The sequence below is a fragment of the Dermacentor albipictus genome, chromosome 9 (assembly GCF_038994185.2).
Source record: "Dermacentor albipictus isolate Rhodes 1998 colony chromosome 9, USDA_Dalb.pri_finalv2, whole genome shotgun sequence".
In the NCBI taxonomy this organism is placed as follows: domain Eukaryota; kingdom Metazoa; phylum Arthropoda; class Arachnida; order Ixodida; family Ixodidae; genus Dermacentor; species Dermacentor albipictus.
In genome coordinates this window covers 20,164,762-20,176,838 of record NC_091829.1, presented here as the reverse complement: position 1 = coordinate 20,176,838, position 12,077 = coordinate 20,164,762, and the positions used below count along the sequence as shown (strand labels likewise).

At 46.9% G+C, this 12,077-nt stretch overlaps 2 protein-coding genes across 5 annotated transcripts in view; one reads left to right on the top strand and one right to left on the bottom strand.

The window, feature by feature from the left end:
* The window catches only part of LOC135917327 (lactadherin-like), a 127,349-nt gene extending 115,600 nt beyond the window's left edge, over positions 1 to 11,749 (top strand). For all 4 annotated transcript variants that reach the window (XM_065450913.2, XM_065450915.1, XM_065450912.1 and 1 more), the window contains exons 12-13: positions 365 to 664; positions 8,569 to 11,749. In XM_065450913.2, the coding sequence (XP_065306985.1) occupies positions 365 to 627 (263 nt within the window). In that variant the 3' untranslated portion in view covers positions 628 to 664; positions 8,569 to 11,749. The remainder of the gene's footprint in view (positions 1 to 364; positions 665 to 8,568) is intronic.
* Positions 1 to 11,798, bottom strand: part of LOC135917325 (acetylcholinesterase-1-like) — a 121,627-nt gene extending 109,829 nt beyond the window's left edge. The window contains exon 1 of the mRNA XM_065450907.1: positions 11,722 to 11,798. The gene's annotated coding sequence lies outside the window, so the exon portion shown is untranslated. The remainder of the gene's footprint in view (positions 1 to 11,721) is intronic.
* Positions 11,799 to 12,077: the final 279 nt, after the last annotated feature.

Genomic DNA, 12,077 nt, shown 5'->3' with positions numbered 1-12,077 from the left:
TTGATTGATTGATTGATTGATATTTCATTTGTTCGTGTTTGTGACAAATAAGACGTCGCGGACGTCCAGGATGACACAGTTGCATAAATGTAATCACTAAAGCACTACTTGCAAAAAAAACCTACGAAAAGAAATGAAAGAGGGATTCAGACTGAAACTCGTCACACACATTTGTGATGATATGTCGCTACCGTAACCTACCGATCAATGTTTTCGACTGCTGTAAACGCCTGCATTTTGTAAACCCCACCCCTTATGCAACACCCCAAAAGGGTCTTTAAGGAAAATGAAGTGATGTGATGTGAAGTGATTTGACGTGATGTGCCGTGATGCGATTCGCGCGCTCATCTCCTCCCGTGCGCAGAGCGCAGCAAGCTTCACCACGAGATGTCCAACCTGGACAAGCTGACGGCGTACGTGGTGGACCGGCCGCGGCTGGAGGAGATCCCCAACGCCTACAAGTGCGCCTCGGTGTCCCGCTTGCACGGGGCGCTGTCCCGCCGCCGGTTGCACTTCGAGTGCCCCGACGACATGCAGGGCCGCTACGTCTACCTCAAGGCCAGCGGCGTGCCCAACCGCAAGGGCCGTCTCTACGCCGCGGTCCTCTGCGAGGTCATGGCCTACTGACCACGCGTCGCCTCGCGACAGTCCCCGCCGTATAGGGGTGCGTCACGCGACCGGACGCGCGTTCTCCGTCGACTGATTTCAGGAGTGCATCGTGTCAGTTGTCACTGTCGTGTCGCATTCATTGTCGTGCACTGTCAGCATGCACTGAGCGTGAGTGAGTGAGTGAGTGAGTGAGTGAGTGAGTGAGTGAGTGAGTGAGTGAGTGAGTGAGTGAGTGAGTGAGTGAGTGAGTGAGTGAGTGAGTGAGTGAGTGAGTGTGTGAGTGAGTGAGTGAGTGAGTGAGTGAGTGAGTGAGTGAGTGAGTGAGTGAGTGAGTGAGTGAGTGAGTGAGTGAGTGAGTGAGTGAGTGAGTGAGTGAGTGAGTGAGTGAGTGAGTGAGTGAGTGAGTGAGTGAGTGAGTGAGTGAGTGAGTGAGTGAGTGAGTGAGTGAGTGAGTGAGTGAGTGAGTGAGTGAGGCAACTTTGTTCGGTCCGAAATAGACGCGAGTAAACTCAACGTCACCTGTCTAGGCCCACTCGGGGACCATCAGGTCAAACCTGACTCGCGGGCCCTCTGGACTGCCAGGATTTAGAGGTCTGGTCCTAGGCCCTAATGAGCTTCATCATTTTCTCTTGGGTGAAAGGGGCAGCAGAAGAGGCGCGGTGTGTGGAACAAGTACCGAGGCTTATCTTCGAGGTGTTTTCGACTCCCCACGCTTCGCGCATCCGAAAGGATTAGACACCGTAGCTAGCGCGATGTTTAGGAATCACACAAAATATTACCACCAGCATCAGTCCATATTTATGCACACTGCCCAGGACGAAGGCCTCTCCCAACGATCTCCCCCGTTTTGCGCTAGCTGATTCGAACTGGCGCCTGCAAACTTCGTCACCCCACCTAGCTTTCTGCCGTCCTCGACTGCGCTTGCCTTCCCTTGGTACCCTTTCTGTAACTCTGATTGTTCACCGATTATCTACCCTACGCATTACATGGCCTGCCCAGCTCAATTTTCTTTCTCTTTCTCCTAATGTCAACTAGAATATCGGCTATCCTCCTTTGCTTTCTGATCCACGCCGCTCTCTTCCTGTTTGTTATTGTTACGCCTATTCTGGTGCGAAATACTGTTGAATTTATGATTATGATAAGGACGACCACGGCCCAAGAGTTCTGTTTTTTTTATTATAGAACGATTGTCAAGCTTGTTGAGCATAGTGTAGAACTCTTGTTGTTCCTTTTTCTGTTTTGTTTTCCTTTTTCTGTTTTTCGTGCACCGAAACGGAGCAATCACGCACAAGGTGCGCAATCGTCTCTTTGCCTCCACGCACTTCACGTTCTTGACTTCTGGCCATTCCGATGAGGGCGGAGTAGATATTTGTGAAAGTTAACGAGATAAAGTTCTCACGTAGTTCTCTCACAGTTCTCTGCAGCTTTCGTACAGAGCTCGTGTAGAGTTTTAATATAGACATCATATAGACTTTTCATATAGTGTAGCGCTCATATAGAATTTCGATATCAAATCTTCGTGTAAGGCTCGTCATGTAGAGCCCATAAGAAGTTCTCATACAGAGCTCATTATAGCTCCCATCTGCAGCTCCCACGTAAAGCTCACATATAAAACTAGAACAGAGTTTTCATACTAAGTTTGTCATGCAGAGTCATCACCCCCCCCTACCCCTCCTCCCCCCTGTTCGATGGAGGTGCAGGACGCCCTTTTTTAAAACCACTTGTAGCACGCCGTAGAAGGCATCGACATGCTGAATCTTTAATGCCTTATCTCACGAGGATTAACCTTCTTAAGTATCCCTTCTTTCCCCGCACCATATCATACTGGAACAATTTGCCTATACCACATCTATTCAGCATTGGTGCCGTTGAACAGTTAAGATGATTAATTTAGTTGGTTCTTCTTGTGCGTTCTTTTTATGTAACATAATATGTAAATATACGAATAGATTGTGTGCTCCTTTAATATTGCTGAGAATATTGCTCTTTCTCGTAACTTTTATTTGCTTAGTTTTGCGTTGTGTTCTACATCTTGTTGACTTGTATTATTGTTATATCTTACTGTGCATTTGCCTTTGTAATTATCTATCCTTCATTTTTATTATTATTTTTCTTGCACGCTACCTACGCTCCTCCTGCTTGGGCCCTTACTGGAGCCCGCAGTATGGTATAAATAAACAAATAATAAGCAAAATAACCAGTCGATCTTGACGCGTCCGCCGCGTTGCGGTAGTCTGTCTAGAGCACGTTGCCGGCCATGCCACATCAATCACCAGGACCATACCCCTTCCCCCTCCCCCAACCTCCAACTCACTCTTTCCTCACACAAACCCCGGGGTCTAGGGCAGGGGGCGAGGGAAGGCCGACTACGCACACCCCTTCCCCTTCCCTTCCCCCTCACATAAACCCCGGGGTTCGGCGCCGGGGGCGAGGGGGTTGGAGAGGGTGGGGCGAGGGGGAGGGCGACCACACACACCCCTTACCCTCCCTGCTGCTCCTTCCCTATCTCTTCCACCAGTCTTTTCTACCCCTTCCCCCCTGTGCAGCGCGGTTGAGGTGTCCTCATCTGAGAGACAGTTACTGCGCTGCACTTTACCCCATGTTTTTTTCCTTCCCAAACAAGAATCTCTCTCTCTTCCCTTCCTCCTCACACAAACCCCCGGGGTTCGGCGCCGGGGGCGAAGGCAGTTGGAGGGGGAAAGGGGGAGGGGCACCGCCTCTCCTACCTGTCGCTCAATTCCGCGAACGCGTGACTCTGTGAAGGTGCAGCGGCGCAGAACGCGCGCTGACGCAGGTTGCGTTCGGGCGCGTTATACGTGCGAGGCTCGTCTCGCGGAAAGGACGCGGCCGTGCGTGAGCCAGTGTCGCCCACGTCCAGCCGGTCTCGCTTTTTTATTTGTTATTTTTATGGCAGTTCTTCGTTCTTCGCTTTGTTCGCGCGCAAAAGAAAGCTGCGTGTGTGTGGAAAGTGTATTGTAACTCTCGAGCCTGATTACGCGGCGGACGGCCGGGTTTCCTCGTTGGATATAGGCATAGAAATGCTCGCGCGTCTGAAACCGCGGTACGTTGAATGTGTGTATTGCCGAGGCTGTTGCTCAAAAATCCTTTTTTTTCCAATTTTTCGCGTTTCGTTGCAGCCTCTTTAAAATGGAAGATGGAAAGGAGGACTATAGTATATGCAACGTGATGGCAGGGATAAAGAGCCAACCTTCACGGAAAGTGGGACGGGAAAAACAGAATGCATTTTATACCAACCTCGAAGGTTTGGCTGTGTACCATCGATGATATATACGTCAAGCACGGCCAGCTCTCTTTTCTTTTTTTTTCGCCTTTTTATTCGCTTTTTGATGCCTGCTAGTCAATTTGCGAAAGGTAATTGCTTTCTAGCGTGCATTCAGGTGATTACCTGATGACGCATTAAAGCTAGCACTCCCGCGACGACAATATCAACAGACTTAAAAGGAAGGAAAAGAAAGGACGCTTGCGTAAGAGGGAGAGCGAAAACGAAAATCTCGGAACGTCTGGGTATGCACTCTGCACTGACAAGGCCGCCTATGTCTCGTTCACGAAGTCCCCTCTGTCAGCCATTCTCGCGGAATAAGTGGTTACGCGAAAACACGCACTACCTTGGTGCCATCATGCTAAGTCGCGCTCGGTCTAGGGCTCCACTGGTGAACTTTTCATGGCGCGTCTGGATGTCTAGGTTGCCTGGACTGCGTCCAGAATTGGTGGTCGTACCGACTGCGACCGACAGCGAACCAACGTGGTGTAGGGGAAATCGAACGCCAAAAACAGGAGGGATATGAGGAGTTAATACTACAAGACATATTGACGCGGTGTAAAGACGAGGCGACGACAGAGAAATTAACTGAATAGAAACATACATTTTATTGTACAAAGCTATGTCCGCAAAGTAAGGGACTAACTCCGACTCTGACCGTCGTGCCGAGTACAGTATCTGTCGGCGAATCAAAGCTCGGCCGGCCGCTATTTGTGCAGTGCTTCAGCGACGACTGCCTAACATTATTAACTGCCATTATTAACATTATTAACATTAACAGTTAACAGTTAACATTATTAACTGCCTAAAGAGATTCGAGACACAATCATAGTTTTTGCAGGATAAGATTCGCAATAAGAGCGGACAAAAGAAAACGCCAAGCTGGATCATTTAGCAGCCTAATTAACTGAGATTCGCCAATTAACTATCTAATTTCCAACGTCGCCTTTTAATGCGAATTGAACGTTTGTAGCTAATGGCGACCCCATAAATAACCGTCCTTTAAAACTGATAAGATGCCCTTATTTCAATTAAAGCATGCGGGCCCGAAGAGCACCGACTCACTTTTAGCGCGAAACCGAAAACGAAGCGCGCCAGGAGCGTGTGTAGCCGTGCCTTACGGTTGGTACGTCACATGGTGACGTGCGGGTCATGTGACATCTCGCGATGCGCCGGTCGGAGCACCAAGCTTATCTGCGCGAGGCGACCTCTGCGTGCGCTTGGTTCGTGCTTGTCACCTGTAAGATGGATGGGCTAGGATAGGATAGTGTGACGTTGTAGTGACGGCGAAGAACGCACACTCACAAAAAACGTAAATCACGAAACTAACTCTCACAACATTGCTGCCGACCAGCAGGCACACTCCCTTCCCAATCCTGATCTTCCGCCTATTCCCCTCCCACCTCAACCCCTTAACTCGCCCCGAGCCCGTAAAAATTTTCTCCGGCGGGACACACGCGCTCTTATCCCACCGTGTGTCTGCTCCCTCCCCCTTCACCTTACTAGGGCTGAAGAAGTGCTTAGGAGGCTTCGGGCCGGGGTTGCCCTTACACCGGCTGTTATCTCAAGGTGGAACTGGTCGCATTTACCACTGGGTGCTACGTGTCCATACTGCTCCGTTCCTGTGATGGAAGCAGATGAATACCACCTAATATGGACATGTACTGGTTTAAAATCGGAACGTTCGCGTCTCCTACTGCAAGCCGGCCTCCGCTACAGTGTGACAACCAGCTACGACCGCTGGATACATGACAACAGATAACACAAAACACTGCTTCAATGCATACACTACACAGGCCTCACAGCACACATATAATACACATATACGCACCAAGAATTATGCCTTAGGGGCAAGTCTTTATCGCAATAATAAAAAAAAAACTCTTTATTTGGCGAACCTATGCCCAGAACAAACAGGTTACGCTCAAAACGAAACGATAGCGGCGAGCACACTCGGCGATCGTCAAAGATTTGATCAGCGGGTCAAGCGCGTCAGCTTTTATACGTGAATCGTCGAACGTTTCAAGCGTAATCGCCAGTGCCCGGGTGCCTTCCAGAAAGTACTACACAATTCGTGTCGCCCATACAACCAGGTTACAGAAGCTCCGGTCGATAGAGCCATCGATAACATCCGAGAAACTTCTGGTTCATTCAGACGCGCCTAACGCCTGCGCCTAACGATAACGTTTAGCATTTGATAGCCGGTGAAAAGTGGTCACCGGAGAGAGATAAGTGCACGTGTCAATAGGATATGTTCGGGTGATGGTTAGCCACCCAAAGTGATTAAAGAAAAACTGCTGGAGTGGAAGCTCCCCGTAGCTTCTTACCGGGAAAGGTAAAGCCAATGCTTGCCCATTCTTCACCTGAATGAAGTGATTCAGCTCTGTTATTGTAATGCTAGGCCAATTAGAGAATAAAAGCTGGTTGTTCCCAACGAAAACAGTAATTTCTTCTGAATATTGATGACGTTGTCTCCAATACAATATGCCAGGATATTCAGATTTCACTCTAAAACCAGAAATACACAGATACACGTAAATAAGTATCTGTCTGGTAAATAAGGCATGATTAATTAACCAAGGAGGCTGATTAACTCGTAGTAAGTGTGCCAAAAGCGCTCCCTCATCATTTTTATCGTTTGTTTATAGTTCTTCGAGACATAGTTTCGATTCCAGCAGTTTTGCTTTAACCTCCTTGGAGACACCCCACCGCTTACCACGAAAGTATAATTGGTAAAAGAAAGAAAAAAAAAAGAGTTTCGAAATTGAAGAAGTTTAATGTTGGTGTATTCACGTGTAGACAAGGTCGTTTTGGAACTGGAAGATGAATTAAGAGAAGATATGGGAGAGTTGGAAAGGAAATAGGACATGATTCGCGGAAACGAACGGTCATTCGTGCTGGTCTACTGTGGCTTTGCATGGCTGCCCATCGAGGGCCTGTTTATTTCAGTCAACGGCGTCTACTCTCCGCAAGCACCCGCCGTGGTGGCTCAGTGACTATGGTGTTGGGCTGCTGAGCACGAGGTCGCGGGATCGGATCCCGGCCACGGCGGCCGCATTTTGATGAGGGCGAAATGCGAAAACACCCGTGTGCTTAGATTTAGGTGCACGTTAAGGAACCCCAGGTGGACGAAATTTCCGGAGTCTTCCACTACGGCGTGCCTCATAATCAGAAAGGGGTTTTGGCACGTAAAACCCCATAGTTTTTTTTTTTTTTTACTCTGCTCAAGGTTTCCTCGATCGCTTTTGTTTCGTGCTTTCGCTTTTACCATGTGATGTGGGGTGGTCACACGCACTGCTGACGCTCTCGTTCTTTTTGTCTTTTTTAATTTGCTGATGTTTACGTGCCAATACCACTATTTGATTGCGAGGCACGCCGTAGTGAGTAACTCCGGGAAAAAAAAGAAAAATTGTCAGTCGCTTTAGCATGCGCTAAAGAGGATGAAGGCGAAAAGCCTGCGCGCTCACGAGTAATTCATCAAATTCCTTTGACATTCTCATTCGAATGTGTCGTTACTTCCGATCACTGTTTTCTCTTGTTTTTCTCCTTACTCGTTCTCTCTTTCGGTCACCTAGACGTCGACACTGGTTTTGCGTAGTTAATTGCACGTTAGAACTGTCGTGGCAAATCTATGAAGACCATTGAGACACAAGCTCAGGTTCACTGAATGATTTTTTTTTTACATTTTAATCGATGAGGCTAGCTACATGGGCTTGTATATATGGTGCCTTCTACTTTATTTTCGCGCAGGCAGAATGAGAGGAATACGGAAAGGCAAATTAGGCAAACACACAGCGCTAAATTTCAACAGCCGATTTATTTCCAGTTCACGCAGGCATACTTATGCTCCTCAAAACGTCATATGAACAAAATCGGGAAAACCACTCGCAGACACTTTTGTGGCCACACTGGTCATTTAGAAGGGTGTCTGTTCAACGCGAACAGAGATAATCGAGCTCTCTTTTCCATAAAAAAATTGGTGACTTATGCATGCGCTTGAATTTTGACGTCACAACGTCGGACGGTCGTCGGATTTTTTTCGACCCATGAGCTATTTAAGGCTTTCGGCTTAATAATTTTGACCACCTGGGGCTCTTTAGCGGACACCCAATGAACGGTAGATGGGCGTTTCTTGCGTCTCACCCCTCCCTCCCCCGACCCCCCTTCTTCGAGTTGAAAACACACATGGATGTAATTCTGTATACTAGCTCAGTTCCGAGAACGCGGCGACCACGTCGAAGTGTGCAGATAATTTACTTCTCAGCATAACGCTCAAAGACGTTACGTCAGGGGTGACAGCAAAACAATACAGAAGTAAACGCATCACACGGCAATATGACGCTGGTCTATATACCCTCGACACTGAGGTACTACACTTCGGCGCCCGTGTGTAATTGATTTGCTCGCATGCTCCAATAACTTCGTCTCGGAATCTGTAACGGAGCCTACATACGCCACCACCATACGATACGTTTACATTGCCACGTTGCTCTAGATTGATAACGCATAATAACCGCTTGGTGTCGCATGCTTATCACACAATAAACACGCTTATCAAGAGCATAATCAAGCATGCAGAATATGCGGTCAATCTGCTTTTAGTGCTCCGAAGTCAAGTAGGCTTGCACATTATACCCTGGTAATCGCGCTGACTTGAGCTGGTTTCATCTTGTTTGCAGTTGCCCAAGTAGCGTGCAGTGTGATCAAGCTCACGGCTACGACCTATCGGCGTCAACCTTGCGCCGCCGAGTGTGGTGTTTGCTGAACGGATCTGCAATCAGAGCTGCCATCATGCTTAAAGAAAGTCGTCGACGTCGCAAAAGCATTCTGTAACCAAGCAATCGAAGCTGTGTTCATTTTCTCTTCACCGACGTGCGACTATTGGTTCTTGCTCTTTCTTTCTTTTTTCAATAGCATTTAGGTCTTTCAGGGATGTAGCCGTATGCTGTTAAAGACTGTCTTTCCTGCGTTTGTGAGCAAGTTTTGTCTTTTTCATCTCACCATTGTGAAGTGTGTTTTATGTGGAGCATTCTGTAATCGTGCAAACGAATTTTAGATATGTCATTAAGCAGTCTCAATAAATATAGGAGATACTGGTAAGATATCCCTAACAGGATAATCTGAAAGCACTGCGACAATTTCACGCGTTCTTTATGCAATCCTTGTGGAAATGATTCGGAATTGACGCGCGGAATTGTTACTGATTAATAATGGCGCCGGTAACAAATTATAGGCACATAAAAATGTCAGAATTCTCGCGGAAACATTTCCGTGAGCCTGTACTCGGAAAGTCCTGCGGTCACCAAGGCAGCTTTCGCCTGCGCCTGGCGCTAAAGAATCGATAAATTTATCGATGAAATCTGTCAAGCACCATGTTTTTTTTAATGATGGAAAACCACAAGGATACATTAATTCAATCCATACTGTTTCTGTGCTTTGTCTACATAAGTTTATTGTGGAATATGCCTTGGCTATGTTTTGACAGTCTTGCCGGAAGGAAATGAAGTTTTGTAGAAGTTCGCGGAACTTTGCAGTTCAAGTCGGTTTGCTGTGTCGCAACCGACCACCTCTGAAAACGAGCACAAATCAAACAAACTCAATTTTATCGTCTATGTTGTTTGTCGTTGCGTATACCTTCATTTAAAGTTTTCAAGCGCGTTTCATGTGCTCGTAAGCTGTAATGTAGTTACAGTCGTGTATGTATGACCGTCTCGCTCTCTAACTTGCTGCTCCATGACCGTGACACTTGTTGATCGCCACATTCGCATGTAGGCATTGTTGAAAGGACTTGCATTTCTCTACGCGCTGTTAAGGTATCTGCACTTCCCCTAATGTCATTCAACTTCTCCCAAGTCTGTGTTGGCGCCATAGAGACGACACTCTCCACAGTACCGTTATCGTAGCCGTTACACTGCAATAAGAACCCTGTTAAAGCGGAGAAACGTGTGGGCTGGAATATCTGTACCTAGTAATCACATATGGTCACATATGGTCACATATGGTCACATATGGTCACATATGTTTATATATATTTAAAAAAAAACTATGAACACACATGATGATATGGGACTACTTAATATTGATGTTATAGGCCACATCTCGATTCTTTTTACTGGGTGCAGACGTCGTATTTTCGTTTCTCTTGTTGTAAAGATAATGACATATCACCATGCATCCATAACCGTGGTTCTGTTGCTGCCTGCGGCGTATATTTGCATTTACTAACCTCGAAGCGGGGGGGGGGGGGGGTGATTAAGTGGGATAAGCAATGAAGCAGCTAGCACGGGTCTGATTAACAAGATCCCCAAAATGAACCTTCGCTTGATATAGTATATTCTTCATCAGCGACCAGTGATTTGCCGTTACCTAAGCCTGCAGTGTTATGTACAAACACGTTGAACGATGTATTACTGCCACTTGAAATGCTATTAAAACACCCTATAGCCAGTTGAAAGAAAACGTGAACGATTGTCGTACTGCGTTTAGATGTCTGTCTCGTTATTGGTGTACGGCCGCGGTACTGTTTCCCCTACAAAACGGGCGCATCGTCGCTTTGGCGGCGTTTTCTCACACCGCGTATAAACAAAATGCCAGTCAAAATGTTTTGGCTGAACAAAAGTGGACACTGGAAATGTCGAGTACGCTTTGTAAACTGTTAAATAATTTGTGGCTTCAGCTAAACGTCGCCTTCGTCAAAGCTTCTGGCCGGGAAGAAAAAAAGTTACTACCTTCACCTTTTCATGAAAACCCACACTAAACGCCAAGTAAGAAGCGCGTTGCGTTCAAGGTAACCAAAGGCAAAATGGCCGTCGACATTACGCTTTTCTTTTTTTTTTCACGGTGCAGTTTTCACGTCTCCGTAACTTGCACTTCACGCCACGGGTGCCTTGACAAACCTTGACATATCGCAATCTCGCAACATTTTGTTCGTTATAAAATGCTCGTTACTAAAGTACTAAGGCTGTTTTGGTCGAAAGTACACAGGCGGAGCGAGGACTCAGAACACAATTTTCGCTTACTGCGTGAGTCAAATGCACGGAAAACTGGATTTGTAAGGCACTAACGGAAATCTTTCAACATTCTGCACCTGCCTTACGTAACTTTATTTGCGTAAACAAAGATTTGTTTCGCTACAACTGATGCCGTGCTAAGCCGTGTATTCACAGTTGGTTTCTTAGTATATAGTAGTAGTTCGCTTAGTGAAACAGTGTGTTGTATACAATACCGACTCCGTTTTTCTCCATACTGCCTTCGCTCCGTTCTATCTTTAACTCAATGGCTAGGGCATGGGTAACTCTATGTCCGCTATTATCAGTCTATCAAAGAATCAATCAGTCAGTCAATCAACCCAACCTTATGTTGTATGTCGCATACACTGGAAACATCCTCACGCATGTGCTAAAATCTGCCACTAACAGCTTGACTGGTCACAGGGGGCGTAAGCACAGTGAGTTCCATTCTTAAACGGAACACTCTAACGGCACTATTCGGGAATTCGCCCGTGTTGTACAACGTGTTCGCGTTAACAGTGAACCACTCTGTTTGGTGCTGTTCGGCCATATTTGATCCTTGCGCCAATAAAATCCATAAATTGTCGTCAACCGCTCTGTACATGACAGCGCGGGAATGGTTTGTATCCGCGAAGGTCACACAAACAGGACTATATGAGCAAAACACGGCACCTTAAAAGTGTAGCAACAAGAACAACAAGGGCGACAAATGTAGCATTGGAAATTTCGACAATTTCACAGTCCACACCACACGCCCTCCGATTCACTATGCACTATCCACGGCGGCGTGATAATGAAGCAGTTGCTTTCAAACGAGCTTACCTTTACATGTTCTTGGAAGCCAGCTGATCTTCCACGATCACCACAGTGGCTTCTTTCGCCTGGAGCTGCGGTGCCTCGCCTTGGATAAGAACGTCTTCTATGGTTTCCTTTCCGTACACGTACATCTGCGGTGAACCTCTACGGGACGTTCAGCCTTCTGCTTGCGACATTCAATCCTCAGAACTTCGGTGCAGGCACGCAGTGACTCATAACGTTAGGTAGGGGGTGCATTTCCAGAGAGGGTGGTCTAATTTTGTAAGTATCGCATGTTCGAATGCATAGGAGAGGCAGCACGAAGAAAATTCCTTCAATACATGCAATGCTATGTGGAAGGGTTCCTGTCGAGCAATATAAAA